Below are 18,395 nucleotides of genomic sequence, written 5' to 3' on the forward strand. Positions count from 1 at the left end.
ACATCGAATTGATTTAAACCAACTCGGATTCCAGGTGCACATATTTTCTTGTGCGGTTCGCATTCATAAAAAAGAAGTGAGGACCTTACCAGTTTTGTTAGACTACGCTGAGAAAATATTTTCGCCCAAATTACTGGAAATTCGAAACTTATGTTGTTGCAATTTTTCGGTGCTTAAAGAAGGTTCCAATAAACTACGTCGTCAAATATTTTAGTGATCTCAACTGCCCCTAAGTCGATATGCTGGGCGCAGGAGGGCTCACGCCAGCTGAGCCAGGGGCTTACTCCGTGGCCAGGTGCAACCCCTACTCGTAGCTCTCAGCAAGCCCTGGCGCTGTTTGAATGGGAGAAGATTGGGAAAGAGTTCCACAGCTTTACTTCAGTACAGTGTGGAAACAAACTACTTTGTTTGCTGCATATGCTGGTAAGCACAATAGGTGTCCCGTTGCTGCCATCGTTGCTGTAAAAGCAAGGAATTCATCGTTAACGAATTTGCCCTAACGCCGGAACATAAAACAGTCTGCCGTCGGACAGGCGCGATCCAGCGTTGTCGCCGTTCTACTTCATACGATCGGCTCGGGAACCTGTAAAACTGTTCCTCGCGATGCATTAACATTGGCCGTGTTTTTCGGACACGGGACAGTGCGTGGCACTACAGCGTAATATCAAACACGAACGTCGACTTGAAATCAATCGCTTTAACAGCCGCACGGCAATAGTCGAGAGAATGGTATCGAGGTGGCCGCCATAAGTTCAGAAACCAATCGGGGAGCACATGAGGAGCACAATATTTAGGAGTAAAATCTCTATTAGTGCAAGAAATAAACAAAATGAACAGCCAGTACAGTCAAAAACAATAGGTTGACAGTTACAAAAGATAGCAAAATTAAAGAATGGAATTTCGCAGAGATGACTTTATTTAGCAGAAAGGAGATAAAAAATTCGTTAAGCTCATGTGACACAATTCGGGAAATGGCAAGGAGGATTCTCCGGTGCAGTACACCTTCTGCGATAACGAACGTTAGGGTGCTCCTTTGACACCATTGTCCTCTTCGGTATTGTTGAGGAAGATTTCGAACTCTATCTTTCCGTCTCGGAGGTAGCCGTCATTTTTTAGCGAGGCAGTGTCGATACGAAATTGGAGGTGGAAGTGTTCCAATGAGGGATCATCGCGCTTGCAGTAACAACGTCTCACACGGGAAGCCAACGAGCGTTCATTTAATGTTACTTTATCCACCGCTTGCACGTGCCAGAAGGGCGGCCAACACATAGAGTCCACCAGCATCCCGTTAAACACGATCTCCACTGCCAATTCAGATGGAGAACCATAGTAGAACCAGACGGCAATAGTAAAGTACGTGTCCCTCATGTGCCACACCGTAATCTCGGCAAGCTTTTTATTCCCTCGCTGCAACTGAAGGATTTCCTCGCAGTTTTCTAGGGCCAGCAGATAAGTCGCCCACGAAATTTCTTCAATCCGCGCGGTTGTCGACAGCGCACTGGTCAAATCCCGAACGCCACCGTACAAAGTCTCGCAATGAGCAATGACAGAGCTGTAATCAGGCTTCGGGGAAGTTTTCCGCGAGTGTTGCAGGTGGACTAAGTGTTCCAGCTTTCGAAGTATGAGTTCCTGTTCCGAGCGCAACGACAGCGACCTCGACATGCTGACTTCCTCCAATGTATTTTGCTGAGAAATCAGCTGGTGGGACACGGTGGATGAAATCGTGGCGGCAATTTGTTCCATCTCGGCCTTTAAGTTGTGCTCGCATGCTCCTAGCTCGCGAGTAATCTCAGCGAACCTGGTTTCCTGCCTTCTGACTTGTTCCGTAAGCTCATTCAACTGACTCTGAATCACTGGCAGCAGCTGGTCGTGGTTGAGACATCCCAACATCGCCTTCATGTCTGCAACGGTCAGTGCTGTATGAGCCGAGGACTCTGTGATCGCTGACGAAACACCGGCCCTGCATCCGTTCACGTAGTGCCTTGGCAGTTCTCTGTGCTGAACTCCCTCGCCGCATCGCCAACATTCCGTTGTGTGAAATGTGCATTCGTTCTCGTAGTGCTCCAGCATGCGGTCCATGGTGCCCGTGTACTCGCAGCCGTGAGCTTCGTTCCAGCAGTACACCTTAAGAGGAAATAAAATAACTAGTGAATAACTAGTGAACTAACTAAAACGAAAATAAGAATAACTAAAATAAAAATAACTAGTGAACTTATTTTGTAGTGTACCCAACTTCGTTTTATGATGTCTCAGTGGAAATTTCAAGGCAAACAAGAATAATGTTTGAGTAGAAAGTGATTAACTATCACTGAATAATCACTTAATTGTCATTGAAGTGATTAATTATCGCTAGTTTTCCTATGAGTTTAGCGCAGAAACGGCAACCGCGAAACGCCAGTGCGATGTCGCATCTTCAAAGTATTGCAGGGTGTCTACCAAGCGGGAAAACTGGGGATTCTCAGGAATTTTGAATTGCTTGGAAATACTCTGTTAAAACTCTGGGAATTTGTGCTTCTATCAGGGAAAATGAGCTGTAACTTTATTGAAAGGGAACGAAAGTCGCGGTAATGCTGGCTCGATTAACGGAGAGGAATAACAACGAATCGTCTTTGACGCCGTGTCAACTGATGGGAGTTGCGGCGTACAGTCATCGGCCGACTTTCCCGACGCCCGATAATTCGGACGGCTTCGCGGCACCGCCACGTACCCCTTAGATAAGTCAGTGTATAAGAGCGCCTGGAATTTCGGACGGAAAAGCCCTTCGTCGTTTGATTTTCTGGACTGTTTGCCGTTACCGCAGACCCATAACGGCATTACTCAAAGGCACTACCACCGCCAGTTTGATTATATCGCCGCCTCGAACCGGCGCTCGCACGCAGAACCGTTGGCAGCCGTAGGCCTAGCTGCTAGGATGTTCGCTATTACGCATGTTGCCGTTTTGCGCCGTGTTTTTCATTGAACGAATTCGCCGCCGTCAATAATGACACCGACTCCGCCTTTGTGATCCTCGCGATTGGCTTCTAAGCTTGGAAAGCACGGCGCGTTGCATCATGCCGGTTTTCGAAAGTCAGCTTCGCCTCAATATAGAACCGTTAAGTGGTGAAGCATAATTAGCGTAGGAAGGGGCAATTGCCACGGGGCACAGTATGTATTCCTTAAATATACACGCGTGCATCCGCCGTCCCCTGCCACAGTACATATGCCTAACAACTGTACTGAAAAGCCTTCAGAGCTTTTTCGGACGTGCCTGCGGCGATTTCAGACCTTAAGGGCAGTAATAGACATTGCATTCATTTTTTTTTCCAACTGGCCGATTTTTCGGACGTTTTCAAGGCCCATAGAGAGGGCGAAAAATCGTATGTTGACTGTAACTTACCAAGAAGATGCTTCAAATGGTCCGTGGGGCGAACGCGCGGCGGAAGGAAGCCGAAAAAGGAAAGGACCTACGCACTGAGGAATGAACGCGAAAGGAAGCGTGCCGCCGCTGCTTTGAAGGAGCTTAAGTTTAAATAACAAAGTTTCTGCTGACGCCGAAATGCAGGTGTCCCTCATCAGAACCAAAATAAACTCTTTGAAGCTGTGAAATACAACACTCAGGCGTTGTGCCCAGGCCGAAAGTATGTCAAAAGTATCGGGACAGTTGAGGTTGACTTACCAGCTATTGAGAGAGAATCTCACTTTTGACAAAGTTTGAGCCTCGTACCAATGAGCTTGCTATCAGTTGATAGAAGTAGCTCGTGCTCGAAAATATTTCGTTCTGTATGCGTCCTTTGTATTCGTATTTGAGAATGTTCGACTGGATCTGCGATTGGTCTTACCATATTTTTTTTCGAGGACGTTTTATTCACTGTGCATTTTACTAACTCCTCCCTTCTGTTCCCTTTTTGAATAAAGTAAACGGTGCTCCTTACTATTCAAACTGCAATAATTCATTTCTTTTTCACGTGCTTACTAGAAAGTGACAGCATTGGGTGACGTGGTGCCAAAAAATCTTGACATAAAACGAAATTCTCTGTCACTCAGGGAATTTTGCAAGTAACTTGGGGAAAACCTGGAAAGCTCATAGAATTTGGAAATGTAAACTTGGTAGACACCCTGGTATTTCCTTTTTTGTATTTCCCTCTTATGTGCGACACTAATAAATAAGTAAATACCAAGTTCCAACAGAATATTTCACCTGAACCTCCAGTGAGCTTGTGTTGTTCTATTGTGTTAGTTGGGATAGACGCGAAAAAGTACCATTTAGTCAGGGCGAATTTGTGTACTGCTGTGTAGCAATAGTAAAAGGGGCACTCTAATTGTTAGGCGTGCAGATATGCCGCAGCGGAATTATGCGAATACTAACGCATAATTGCCTACTCCCCCCCCCCCTCCCCCCCAAACAAAGAGAAAGAAATTAAAGTGATAGAAATTGTTTCTTTGCTCCTTACCTTCACGGTGTTCGCTGTTCTGCTTGGGAATTCACAACCCACGCATTCCGCTTTCTCGAATTGCACTTGATCCAATGGACAATGCTCATAGCCCCCTTCGAGGCTGGCTGCGTGGCAAGATTGGCACAGAGCGTGACCGCACGGCAACAGCACCGTCCGTTTTGGGATCATGCGGCAGAGGCCGCACACACGTGAACTGGGAACCTCGTCGACGAACCGCGTCGCTCGCCAGTTGACGCCGGCGACGACGTGGTCGCGAAAACGGTGCACCCGTCCCTGTCCACGATCCGGCATGTGGTCGTCTTCAGGCACGAATCCTAACCTCGCACAAGAGCGCGTTGGCTTTCTCTACCGAGCTTATCGCTACTGAGGGGTCTCGTATACTTTGGCTAGAGTAGCGTCAACGAGAGAGAGAGTCAGCTCTGCACGCACTCTTATCGCAACTTGGCTTCCGCAACGCGGCGACGAACACTTGCTTCGTTATCGTCGGCGACTGCCGTTCCATACATCTACCGCCGGTTCCGCATCCGCTGGTGCATATGCATTGGGCTTGTTCTGTTGTCACGTGCCCTCGGCCGCAACACATATTGTAGGGCGCGCGAACGCGTGGAGAAATAAAGCCCCTTAAACTTCGTAAAGTAGTGCCACGCTTTGAAGAATGCCGCCTCCTCCTCCAGCGCTCTGGCCGAAGCCGACACCGCGTCGCTATTGGCCTAGTGGCATCACGTGGCCCCTTGCGCCGGCTTCGTTTGTTTACAGTCGCGCTTCAGTGCCATCTTTGCTCGAGAAGCGGCGCTTGTTGGCGGCATTCCTTCCGTTCCTATTCTGTGTTGTTTTGATCTTGCGAACGCCTTGAAGGATGTTTTGTGGCAACTGCGACGTCGCTTCACGTCATTTTCTGTTACCATGACCTGCTGCGCGTTTGGATGCCAATATAGTTTTAGCAAAGGCAAGAATATGTTCGCGATACCGTCCGGTAAGCGCAACGGGTTAAGAAGAAAGACATGGCTTCACCGAATCGGGAGGGAGAACTTCCGACCAACTTCCTCCGCGCGACTATGTAATGTAAGTTGTGGCTCTCTCAGAGTATTGTATGTGCCAGGCTTGCGTATTGTGCTGCGGGCAATAACGTAGTAGATATTGCACAGTTCACTGTGCATGTTGTCATTTGTACGCACGCTTTAACATGATTTTTACGCAACGTCTGCTTTGCTTATATGCGCACTACGTGGTCGTGTTAGTCATATTTGGTGCGCTTAATCTTTTTGAACACAACCGGCTTGAGTTCGCGGGCACGCGAGGTTGCGTGCGATAACGTGATTACGAACGTTTTAAGATTCAGCGCAGTCCTTTTGACAAAATTTCAGTCTCGATCATGAAAGCGCCTCAGGAGAGCAACTCTGTGCCTTTTGTGGTTACTTACTAGCCTTCTTTAGATAGACTAGCTTTGTTTGCCACATTTGCTCGTGTTCCTCGTTGGCGGTCGCCCGGTGGATTTGCGATACAGAGGCACGGATGAAAAGCGTGCGTGCTCTCCCGAAACCGTGTTGCGCGGTGCGTTCGTCGTCGAGCGACCGCATCATAGGTAATTGAGACGTATGTGCTAATTCGCGTGAGCTTTACTGTGTGCGAAGCTTAAGATGCGGCGGTGGAGCACTCGCAAAGAAAATGTGCGGTCGCCCGCCCGTTCCCTGCCTTGTTTAGTCGTCGTTCGTGCTTAGTCGTTTGCTCGTTCATTCGCACGCTCGTTTAGTCGTTTGCTCGCTCGTTAGTTCGCGCGCTCATATAGTCGTTCGCTTGCTCGTCTATGCTACTATTAGTTTCTACAGTCACTATGCCTAATTGAGACGCGCTTGCTGTAGGACTCTTAGGCTGGTGCGTTTATTTACGCAATGAGACAATAAATGGTGCACACGGACTTGTGACTGCAAAGGCAAATCTGTAATGCATCTATGTGAAAATAAACTGTTAACTTGCAACTCTAATGCCGTTTATATAATTTTAACCTATGGATAAAACATCCTTTCACTTGCCGCAATTTCGGCCGCGTCATGGCGGGGGGATTTTTTGCGTGATCATGACTTCACTAATAAAGTCATATCTGGCAAATGTTACTTCGAAGGGAGTGCAACCGTCCTCAATGCATGCACCTCAGTGCAACTCGGTTCGCGACAAGTACGTCACTTAGTAAACGGACGAACCAACGCACGATGAAGTGTTATTCGTGATAAGTCATCAACCTCAATAAATTACTGAAGGCCACAGTAGTCTTGTTTGAGATTGGGTCAAGCATTGTTATCGCGCTCCCGCTTCGCGCACGAATGCTAAAAACTCATTTTATTTTCTTGTATACGCACAGTCCCGACTTGATGATCGGCCGCGGTATTTCTGTCGGCGTTGAGACACGAGAAACATAATAGCACCAGCGCCCACCTCTGAGTCTTTGCGCGCGCCTAGATTGGCAAGCACGCACGTTGGCGGCACTGTAGCTTGTATTACACTTTCGAGCCTCAAGAGCAGTGATCTCCGTCAGAATTTGTCCGTCATAGCTGATACGCGCCGCGAATTTACATGGTAAGGGCGGCGCGGATTCTTTAGGCTGAGGGCTTGCTGGAAGCCAAGAGGTTGTCATTCGATGGTAAACGTGTTATTTACAACCATTCGCAACAATATCTTGCGAGACGCCCTTGACAAATGTTGCGTACCTAATTGTAGGGCACGCGATACATTCGCAGTCGTCAACGCACAGCGTTAACACTCCGTCAGATACTTTTTTAAGAAATAGTTATCAAAAAATGAAACAAAAGCTGCCGTTACTGAATTTGTATAAGCATCCGACTAGAAATTCTATGCTGTACACGAAGTTACGCGGAGCTGGAAAGCCAACGTAAACGCCTAAAGAGCACTGCCTTGCTATGCGTGCATTCACTCTGCGAAAGGTCGTCTGCTGCGCTCGAGCAAGTAGGCGGTGCCATGGTCGAGGAGGGAGCATAGAAGAGAGGAGAAACGAGGAGGAGTGAAGGCGGAGGAGGAGAGTGGCACTACTTTACGAAGTTTCAGGGGCTTTATGGAGAAACGGCCCTCCGCGCCTTCTGGCGTCGCAACCCTGTCGTCGAGACCGAGTTCTTTGCGCATGCGCGTCCCTCCGTGACGGCAAGCGTGCAGATTTCCGCGCTCTCTCCTTGCGCGCGGGCGATAACGGGGCACATCCGCGAGCTGCCCCTCCTACGATTGGCGCTTTGGCGGCTTGGAACGGCACGACTTCGTTGTATTAGAGTTGTCGGACGATCCCACGGCTGGCGTACAGTTGTAGGAGTTGTCAGACAATCTCGCCGCTGCCACCATTTGTAAGCGTTGAAGGTCGTAGAGAGGAACTTGGCAGGAACTTGGTGAACAGGGTTTATTTACATATTAACATTTTAAACAAGAGATGCATTCGACAGTCTATGCGTAGCTCCCAAAGAGAGCACGCAAGACGAGCATACAGCACACAGTTTAGGAGCACACAGCTCACGAGTACATTTACGAGCACAGAAGACGACGACGAGCACACACTAGCAGCCGACAATCGCTGCTTATAAGTACTCCGCTCGACGTCAGAGTTCGACGTCACTGTAGATGACGCGCCCTTTTGGAGGAGGCGGGCTCTCACACGTGCTGCACCGGTTTCAGCGCTCTCTCCGGGGCAGACGACCTTTGCAGCGCAGTCGTCGTGGTATCCATTGTCTGGCGTCCCCGTAGTCAGGTGGTCACGCCCGTCCCCAGCCGGCGCCGCTAAATTCCAGAGCGGACCTCGCACAGGGGCCTCCACCGAGGTCCATTGTCTGGTGTCTCGAAAAGCGCATGGGGAGGTTCCTCCAATTACTTCCCCTCGAGAACTCCCCTGAGCTGACTTTTTCCTGTAGTCGCCACGTGTGTCAGCAGACTGTGACGAATCCTGGGGCCCCCGTACCGCAAAGCAACCTTTTGCCAGGGAGGCTCCCCCTGCCACAGGCAGACCATGACGACCCGGCAAATTAACCAACAGTACACGGGGCGCCAAAAGTGGCCAGCCCTGCTGTCGTCACCGGTCCTCCAAACGCGGGGCATGGTCGGTTAGCGTGATCGTCCTCGCCCGTTCTCTGAAGGGCGCCGCCACCGCGGGTCGGTCGAAGACGTGCAGCGGGCTGAAATAGCTGGCACGTTGCCACCTCGTCAGGCCATTCCTAGCTGTTGACGTAACGGAAATCAACGGTTCCATTTTCGTCTTGGCTGTCTCGTTCTGTAGAGCGCCTTTTCTGCCGCTCTATTTTGCTATATAAATTGGCCAGTAATTCGTAAAAGAGAAAAAGAAAGAACGAGGATTGACTACGAGAAGGCACAGCGCAGAAAAAGAAAGAAAAAAATGGAGGACGCTTAAGCTTCGCCCTCAAGAGTGGAACGCGACAGCGTTCCCGTCGACCCGCCAAGGGGTGTAAAGGCGCGTTCACAGTGGCGGGAAAGCGCACAACGCAGAACGTTTCCCGCGCGCCGCTTCCCGCACAAACCGGTTTTTCTCCCGGAGACAGGCTGCTCTGCCGTCCCGCAGAGCGATGGGTCGGGTACCTATTTTTCCCGTGCCGCTGACGAGAATAGCCAATGGGGGCCGACCGTGAACCGTGACGTCGGTCCCAGTTCAGTGACCCCGTCGGCGGAGGCAGTAGGCTGCGCGCGTGCTGCGGGACACTCGGCGAGAAAACGCGCGCAGTGTGATCATCATTCCGAGCAGCTGCGACGCATCATCGACGTTGACGCTGTGCCCCTGCGGGAAGTCTCCCGCTAGTAGGCAGTTTTAGTGTTGGGGACGCAAGCGGCTTGCGTACGCAAGAACTAGGGGCGACGTTACTGCGCATGCGCAGACCGCTACGTCTACTTGCGTCCTTGGGTGGTTGGAGCGGCCGAAAACATCGCTGCCCCTAAGAGGTCACGTTACCCACGTGACTCTTGCGGTGTAGGAGAACTTGCGAGCAGCTAGCGGGTAGATAATGTAATAAATCTTTCGCCAAGTGTCGACAGACGTCGTTTTTATATACATTGGAGAGGTTTAGCATGTCCGGTATGCGGATAAACGCAGTTGGGGCGTTAGGGCGGAGCTATAAAGGGGAGCGTCTTGCAGGGTGCATCCACCTGGCGGCGTAGAGCTAAAACTGACAAAATCAGCTAATATTGCTGTAACCAAGTCTATTCTACTTCGCTGCTGGTGTAAGTTATCGGCACTGGCTTAACTGTGTTGCTGCCAAAAATTTATACCCGCAGCAAAGTAAAATACACTTGGTTACTGCAATATGAGCTCTTTTTGTCTGTTTGAGCTTTGCGCCACCAGGTGGCAGCACTATGCAGGCCGCTCTAGTTCATGGCTCCGCCCCAACGCCCCAGCCTACGTTTACCCGATTCCCGGACGCTGTAAACCTCTCTATTAACTGCTTCTAATAAAAAGAGTTTAATGTACTTTACTTCATATGCTTCATATCATATTTTATAACATGATAACGCAGCAACGACCAGACGTTGGTGGTGCTTCGAGCGCATGCGACCTCATTGCGGTTTGCGTTTGGGGCCGCTAACCTATAACACGTTTCTGCTTGCGTACGCAAACGCAAACGCACCCAGGCGCTTGGGGCCCCAACGCCTTGCGTCCCCAATACTAAAACTCTCTAGTGTGAGCGCGCCTAAAGGCCCGTTCACAGTGGCGGGAAAGCGCGCAACGCAGAACGTTTCCCGTGCGCCGCTTCCCGCACAAACCGGTTTTTCTCCCGCAGACAGGCTGCTCTGCCATCCCGCAGAGCGATGGGTCGGGTACCTATTTTTCCCGTGCCGCTGACGAGAACAGCCAATGGGGGCCGACCGTGAACCGTGACGTCGGTCCCAGTTCAGTGACCCCGTCGGCGGAGGCTGCGCGCGTGCTGCGGGACACTCGGCGGTTGCTTTGCCAGCATGAACATGCGGCTTGAGGATTTTGAGCGGTTCCTGGAATGTATTCGGTCATACCCTTTTCTTTATGACAAGACGCATTGCGACTATAAAGACACGGATGGCAAGACCAACCGATGGGAATTAATAGGACTGGAGTTCGGCCTGACTGGTAAGTTTATTTCGTTGTGGAGTGTAATATTCGGTGTCGACCCAGGTGTCGGTCAGCATGAGGAAAATTTTTTCTGCAGCTTCCGAAGCATCATCAAAATTTAGAAATGCCAGGGACCATTGGCTTAAGATCGTCAGCGGCACTGACGCCACATGTCGGAGTGGGGCACCCGGACTATCCCCTTCCTTCTCTGCTCGTCCTCCCTCAACGCCTCCTCTCTCTACATTTCAAGAACCGCAGCGAGAAAACGCGCGCAGTGTATTCGTCATTCCGAGCAGCTGCGACGCAGCATCGACGTTGACGCTGTGCCGCTGCGGGAAGTCTCCCACTAGTGTGAGCGCGCCTTAAGACATTGCGCTACGGCGCAGCGATCACTTACGAGGCGCCCCGCATCGGGCTTTGCACCCACCAATCACGCGGTGAGCGGCGAGCAACGCAGCGTTCGGCGCGACAACGAAACGTGCGCCTGAGCAAGTGGAACGAACCGAAGAACAAGGTGTCTCGGAGGGGAAAACGATCTACGCGAGCCAAACATGACAGCCGGGCCGCGACGTGCCTCCACACCGGTCCCTGCACAGCCCCAATGCGCGCGTGGCGCGCCATCTGTCGGGGCAGCGACGTACATAGCGATGAGGGGGTCTTCTGTGTTTGCCGCAAGATGGCTCTGTGTGTGCGGGAAGCACAGAAGAAATGTCGCATAAACGTACTTCGCTACGCGTTTAACTGCGACTTCTGTAATTTACATGCTCATAATTACCGATACACACAGCAGTATAGCTTTCTACGGCACGTTTGTAAGGCAATACTGCATTCACTAGAGGCGTTTTTGTCCCACTTTGAACGATCGAACTCATGGCTGAGTGGTAGCGTCTCCATCTCACACTCCGGACCCTGGTTCGATTCCCACCCAATCCAATGTTGCAAGTTGTTTTATTTATGAATTGCCTTCCGGGATTTTCCACTCACGGCCAACGCCGACGACACCGGCTTTTGTGCGACACCAGCTCCTTAACGCTGTCGCGTTGAAACAGATAACTCGTTGCGTTCGCGACTGTGCGCGAACGCAACGTTTGTGTACCCGTGAGTACACAAAAAATTCGAAGGATGCTTAAGCTTCGCCTTTGAGAGTGCAATGCGACAGCATTCAAAGCTCCCTGACCTCTCCTCCCGCTTCCCGGCAACTGCAGCATATGTAACCCTAATGTCTACGTGGAGAGAGAGAGAGGGGGGGAAACATTTATTTGTAATGAGATTGGGTGACTTCCTCGTAGGGTGGAGCCCTTAGCTCAGGGCCGCATTGGCTCGCGCCACTCCGCGTGCCCGCCGGATCAGCCGTCGCTGCTCTTGCGCGTCTGAGCTGCTCAACGCAGTCTCCCAGGAGAAGGTGAAGGAATAGAGGAGTAACCCGGAGGGTATGGGCACTCCCAGGTACAATGTTATACTGTGGGCTTTGCTCCACAATAGGGACAGTATGAGGGATATTGTGTGGGCTAGAACAGGGGAAGATAAAAGAGGCAGGTAAATGAATTTAGTTTGAAGCTATCGCCACGCCACGGTACCTTCTCAGTTAAGGGAATCATGTGGTGGAGGAAATTGTATCCTGGTATCTCTGTGATATTGTAGAGTTTCAGTGTAGTTCAGTGGTTCTGTCGGTGCGTCGTCTGGGTTGGACAGCTCTTCCAATGGCGCCCGGTTAGCAAGCTCTCGGGCTACCGCATTAGCCCGTTCATTACCATGGAGAGAGGCGTGTCTAGGTGTCCAGACGATAGGCACCCTGTGTAACGCAGTGGGGTGTAATGATGTAAGGATGCGGTGTGTGTAGGGTGTCAACCGCCCTTGTGCCAATGTCCTGCAGGCGGTCCGTGAATCAGTGACGACTGTGATGGGTCCATCCGGTGCCGGCATTGTTGAAGCGTGTGCGATGGCTAGGGCGATAGTAGCCTCTTCCGCCGTGCCACTGTCCGCTGTGTTGAGCGTGGCCGAAGCCCTCAGAATGTCTGTACTATCTATAGTACGACTAAACATAGGGCACGTTTCTGTGGGTAGCGGGCCACGTCAGCGCAGAGGACCGGTGTATTCGATGTGTTATCGCCAAAGTCGAGCCAGGGCTTGTGCTCTTGCCTTTCTTCGGCCTTTATTACGGCCAGGGTGCATAGTCTGGGGAATTGGGGCCACGTGAATTTTGTTGCGAATGCTAAGCGTAAGAGGTGTGCGGTTTTCCTGTGGTTGTTTTCTTGGTGTTTGGTTTCCTAGCCGGAATAGAATGTGGCACCCTTGAATTTTTCGTTGCAGACGTTTCAATTGGCTTTTAAGATGACCTTCGACTAGTTAGCGGATAGTTCTGTGCACACCCAGTCGTAGTAGGAGCTGCGTAGACGCATGTTGAGGTAGTCCCAGCGCTGGCTTTAGTGCCGTACGGAGGAGGGTGTCCATCTGGTGCATCTTAGTCTGAGTCAGATTATGGTAGGGGAGGTGGTAGGTAAATCGGCTAAATGTGAGGGCTTGCACAATTCGGAGTACGTCTTTTTCTTGGAGTCCTTGTCGGTGGTTTGCAATGCGCTTTATCATGGGAATCACTTGGGTAAGTTGTTGGCAGAGCATGTGTAGGGCATGTGTGGCCTTCCCGTTGTGTTGTTTGTGAAAGCGTAGTACGCGTAGTCTGGCTACCCTTGGAATGACGTTGCCATTGAGATGCAATGTGATGGCCATCGGCCCTATTGCGCTTTTTGAATACAAGCAGGAGCTCCAACTTCTCATCATACCTTGCTGGTGAAGCCGCGCACTGACACGGACACAGTGAAGACACACATGAAAAGACGACACTCTGTGTTTCTTCACTGTGTCCCTGTCAGCGCACTGCTTCACCAGCAAGGTAGGATGTTTACTCACCAGCTAGCCCAACTTTCCACATTACTGAACTCCGACTTCTCAGCTGCGCAGGTGAGTCCTCTGACTGTTGCATACTTTTGTACTATATTTTCAGCTTCCTGTAGTGCGTCTTGAACGGCGCCGTCTGACCCTGTGGTCACCCACATTGTAACATCATTGGCGTACAGGGCGTGCTGCACGTTCGGAAGTTTGTCGAGGAGCGGTGGTACCTTTGCCATCGCCACGTTGAACAGGGCAGTTGAGAGAACCGAACCCTGGGGAGTCCCTCTGCTGGAAAGTTTCATGATGTACGACCGAATATCACATGGGCCGACGGTGGCTGTGCTGTCAGACAGAAAGGCTCGGACATAATCATAGATACGTTTTCCGCATCGGAAGAATGCAAGATTGTTTAGAATGAGACCATGTGAGACGTTATCGAAGGCCCCTTTGAGGTCCAACGCCAGAACGGCCCTTGTTTGAGTTTTCCTTGGACTATCCACAACATCCTCCTTAAGTTGTAGGAGTATGTCCTGCCCAGACAACCTAGTCGATAGCCGAATAAGGTATTGGGGAAGAATTGGTTCGCTTCGAGGTGAGGTTGGAGGCGCATTAGAAATACGTGCTCGAAGAGTTTGCCAATACACGAAGTCAAGGAAATGGGTCTGAGATTTTAGAGGGAAAGCGGTTTTCCGGGTTTCGGAATTAAGGTAATATCGGCGTGTCGCCATTCCTGTGGAAGCGTTCAGTTTTTCCAATTGTCGTTGCAGTATGCAGTGAGTTAAGTCTGCAGTATGGCGCCGTGTTAAGCCTTATGCCGTGTAGGGATGCCCTCACTTCTGTCTCTGTAATGTCGCCGTCCGATTCGTTTCTTCCTCTTGTGGATAGCCTTTGTACTCCGGTCGGTGACCTGTAGCAATGTATCTCTGCTGCAGTATTTGGAGGAGAGCATCATCATCCATTTGTTCTTTGTGGATGATAGTGCGGACGGTGTTGGTTGTGTGCGTTTTTGTGTGCGTTGAGTTGAGTAGTTTTCTGAAGAGGGACCACGTTTTGGAAGTACTTAATGTGCCATTAAGGCGGTCGCAGAGGTGGTGCCAATTGTTATTAGTGAGGCTAGTGGCGTATTCTTCAGCTTCTGCTGTGATTCAGTCGATTGTTTCACCCTGCGGTTGTGCCGCTGCCTCTTCCATCGTTTGGTCAGGTCTCTTCGAGCATCGCAGAGACGGAGCAGATGTCTGTCCACATCCCGTGCCTCCGTTGTCGCAAAAAGTTGCTTAGTGGCAGCTTTAAATTCTGCTTGTAGCTGTCGTGTCCAATCGTGTAGAGATCGCGCGTCGTGTTGCTGAGATTTGGTTTTGTTGCGCTGGAAAGCGTCCCAGTCCGTTATCTAAGTTGGGTGTTCCGGGGTGCGTATGGCCTCCAGTTGGACTTCTGTGGCTAGAATGCTGTGGTCACTGCCCAGATTCTCCATTAGGTTGTTCCAGGAGCATTGAGTCAACCCTTTGACCATTGTAAGGTCAGAGCAGGTATCCTTGCTTACGCTGTTTCCCATTCTGGTTAATGTGTCAGGTTCTGTCAGCAAAGTGAATTGATGAAGGTGCATAGCATGGTCCAGACGGCGGCCTTTTGGAGTTTCTGTTTGGTACCCGCAAGCTGGGTGCGACACATTGAAATCTCCCAGAATAATCAATTTTTTTAGCTTGTTTACTGGCGACCCAAAAAAAGTTGTCCGAAGTCGTCTCGTCACGATTTAGGTGCACTGTAGATATTAAGTAAAAACAAGCTGGTTTGATATCCATTCCTAGGTACAATTTCTAAGAGCACATGCGGAATATGGGAGCTGTCGAGCGTGTGCTCGATCACTGTGATTTGTTTGGACACAAGGGTGGCAGCTAGTGGTGGTTTGGTTGTGTCATGCTTGTCGGTGCCTGGAAACGCTTGCCGCGAACGGCTAGCTTTGTGGTAGAACCACGGCCTCTTGCATGGGCCGCGATGTGGCGGAGGCGAGCGCCAACTGGAGTTAATTCAAGGAACCAGGTGCGCCGCTCCGTGGCCCCCAAGACGCCCATCGCACCGGAGTGCGCAAAATGGCGCAAGCCGCGGCCAGTCTGCGAATGCCGCGGCGGCCGGTTTGTGTGTGTGAAGGGGTTTGCTTGAGTTTTCGCGTAGCAGAATGGTGTTTTCTGCTACAGTCAAATTACAATCCCAGAGCGATCATGTCATATCTGTAGGTTGTGTGCATGTCGTAGTTTACGATTTTTCTGCGCATTTTAGCTCGAGAAATTCAATAAGTTCAGTCAATGCCTTGCACCATATAGAAGCCCTGGGTATGCGTGGTTGTGAAATCTTTCTGCCGATGCGACAGCGGACGCAGGATTTCCTGCGACACGGGCTCCCTAACGCTATCGCGTTAAAACAATCTGCAGCGGCGCGCGCCTGCTCACGCTTCGCATAGTTGCGCCCGTCGAAGCCGCCACAGCGCCAGTCGTATCAGGGCTACCTCGCGGCTACTCTCGGATATCGCCGGCGCGCAAGGAGGAAGCGAGGAAACATGTACTGAATAAAAAAAAATGCGGCCGCGGCATCCGCGACCCAACGTCAAGCGCTTAGTTCCTCAGCCGCTGTTGTAGAAGAGAAGGCAAAACAACATGCACGTATGTACATAGCCCAAAGCCAAAGAGCTTCCCTGCTTGGCAACCTTCTTTCGCGATAAACATTTGTCCCTCGTTCTGTTTCGCGAGCCCCCCGCAACTACATAAGTTTATTCGTGATTTTTTTTATTTACATCATGAAGTGTTCCTGAACGTCAGGCTCATGTGCGAGTATGAGACACACCGACATCCTACATTTCTATGGAAGGAATAAAACAGGTAGGAAAGACGCTGAGTAAAAGGCATCTCTGCAAAACTACAAACAGTATGCCAAAACACAGAAAAACAGTGCAAGTACATTCCTACCCAAACAATGGAGACCAACAGCGGAATTAATATGCGCAAATGAATTACTTAATTCATTTTTAATTATACTGCAACGGGGGTGTTCGCCTAGCAGCACTAGCTCTATAGGTTGCAGCGGTAGGCTTAAAACAGGTCGGTGCTATATCGGAACGGGCAAGCAAGCACTCCTCGTCGTCTTCTCCTCATTCACTAGCACCATGCCCACTGCCCAGTGCCTTCAGTACAATCACTCCCCACCGAAAGAGTAGCCATCCTGGCGACCTAAGGACAGGAAAACACAGAAGGGTCATGGCACTGCTTGAGCCGGGAGACGCGGACAATTTCCTGGCCGCGAAGACGCTGGTCTGAAGGCGCTTCCGTTGGCTCGATGAGGTAGTTGACCGTGGATGTTTGTTTCAGTACCCGATAAGGACCGGGGTACCTGGAGAGCAGCTTAGAGGAAAGGCCTGGAGGAGTAAAGGGCACCCACAACCAGACCAGCGAGCCAGGAGCAATGCACGTAGCCGCAGTAGATGAATCGTGGCGAAGCTTTTGGCGCCACTACTCCTGGGATGTCAACGAACGAGCGAGCTGGCGACATTCTTCGGCGTAAGCAGCCGCTCTAGAAACAGTTGTGCACTCCGAAGCATCTGGTCGGTAAGGCAGAATCGTGTCCGTAAAGGAGAAAGAAAGGGGAGAACCCAGTGGCACTTTGCGTGGCGGTATTGTAAGCGTAGGTGACGAAAGGCAGAATGCGATCCCAATTCGAGTGGTCAGATGAAGCATACATGGCCAACATGTCGCCAAGGGTGCGGTTGAAACACTCAGTCATCCCATTAGTTTGAGGATGATATGCCGTGGTAGTGCGGTGAATGATGCGACACTCCTTTAGCAATGCTGCAATGACGTCGGAGAGAAAAACGCGACCGCGGTCGCTCAGTAACTCTCGAAGTGCTCCATGGCGTAAAATCAGGTTTCGAAGGATAAAATTGGCGACGTCTTTTGCTGTGGCAGATGCTAGGGCTGAAGTTTCGGCGTACCGCGTGAGGTGATCGATAGCAACAATAACCCAGCGGTTGCCGCTTGGAGTGTTGCGAAGCGGACCGTATAGGTCAATGCCGACGCGGTCGAACGCGCGCGCGGGGCATGGTAAAGGTTGCAAGGGGCCGGTGGCATGTTGAGGTGGCGTCTTGCGTCGTTGGCATATGAGGCAGGACCGGACGTACTGGCGAACGAAGCGGTACATAGCGCGCCAGTAGTACCGAAGCTAGAGGCGAGAGTATGTCTTTAAGACACCAGCGTGGCTGCATTGGGGATCGTCGTGGAACGTGGCGCAGATGTCAGGGCGCAGGTGTCGGGGTATAACAAGCAACCACTTGCGACCGCTCGAATTGTAGTTGCGGCGGTACAGCAGGTTATCCCGAATCATGAAGTGCGCGGCTTGACGACGGAGCGCCCGAGAAATTGGCGCTGGCGACTGGCTAGACAGGAAGTCAATAAGCGAAGAGATACATGGGTCCTTGCGCTGCTCTGATGGCATGTCGGTAATGTTGAGGGCGAAGGCTCCATATGTGGAAATAGACGAGTGGACAGGACGGGAGGGCATGGGTTACCGGGACAGAGCGTCTGCGTCTGAATGTTTTCGGCCGGAGCGATAAACAACGCGGATGTCGTACTCTTGTAGGCGCAATGCCCAACGGGCGAGCCAACCAGTTGGATCTTCTAATGAAGATAACCAGCATAGGGCATGATGGTCGGTCACGATGCCAAATGGACGACCGTACATATAAGGACGAAATTTTCCGATTGCCCAAATGATGGCCAGACATTCCTTTTCAGTAACCGAGTAGTTCGCCTCGGCTTCGGTAAGAGTGCGGCTGGCATACGCGACGACGTACTCTTCGAAGCCATCCTTGCGTTGTGCAAGAACAGCGCCGAGCCCGACACCACTAGCGTCCGTATGAATCTCAGTTGGTGCAGAGGGATCAAAGTGTCGTAGCACTGGAGGAGAGGTGAGAACGCGTCGCAGTTCTTGGAATGCGTCGTCGCACGCCGGGG

General features: G+C 51.1%; 1 protein-coding gene and 1 long non-coding RNA gene across 2 annotated transcripts in view; one reads left to right on the plus strand and one right to left on the minus strand.

Moving 5' to 3' along the window:
* Window positions 1–883: 883 nt before the first annotated feature.
* Window positions 884–4,909, minus strand: LOC135917724 (uncharacterized). The gene is made up of 2 exons (XM_065451295.2): window positions 4,431–4,909; window positions 884–2,124 (listed from the first exon to the last, which is right to left on the minus strand). The coding sequence occupies exons 1-2, from the start codon at window positions 4,722–4,724 to the stop codon at window positions 1,021–1,023; spliced, it is 1,398 nt and encodes a 465-aa protein (XP_065307367.1). The 5' UTR covers window positions 4,725–4,909; the 3' UTR covers window positions 884–1,020.
* Window positions 4,910–5,277: 368 nt separating this feature from the next.
* The window catches only part of LOC139056961 (uncharacterized), a 161,427-nt gene continuing 148,309 nt past the window's right edge, over window positions 5,278–18,395 (plus strand). Inside the window, exon 1 of the long non-coding RNA XR_011512470.1 lies at window positions 5,278–5,495. This is a non-coding gene — a long non-coding RNA (uncharacterized lncRNA). The remainder of the gene's footprint in view (window positions 5,496–18,395) is intronic.

The sequence above is a fragment of the Dermacentor albipictus genome, chromosome 3 (genome assembly GCF_038994185.2).
Source record: "Dermacentor albipictus isolate Rhodes 1998 colony chromosome 3, USDA_Dalb.pri_finalv2, whole genome shotgun sequence".
In the NCBI taxonomy this organism is placed as follows: domain Eukaryota; kingdom Metazoa; phylum Arthropoda; class Arachnida; order Ixodida; family Ixodidae; genus Dermacentor; species Dermacentor albipictus.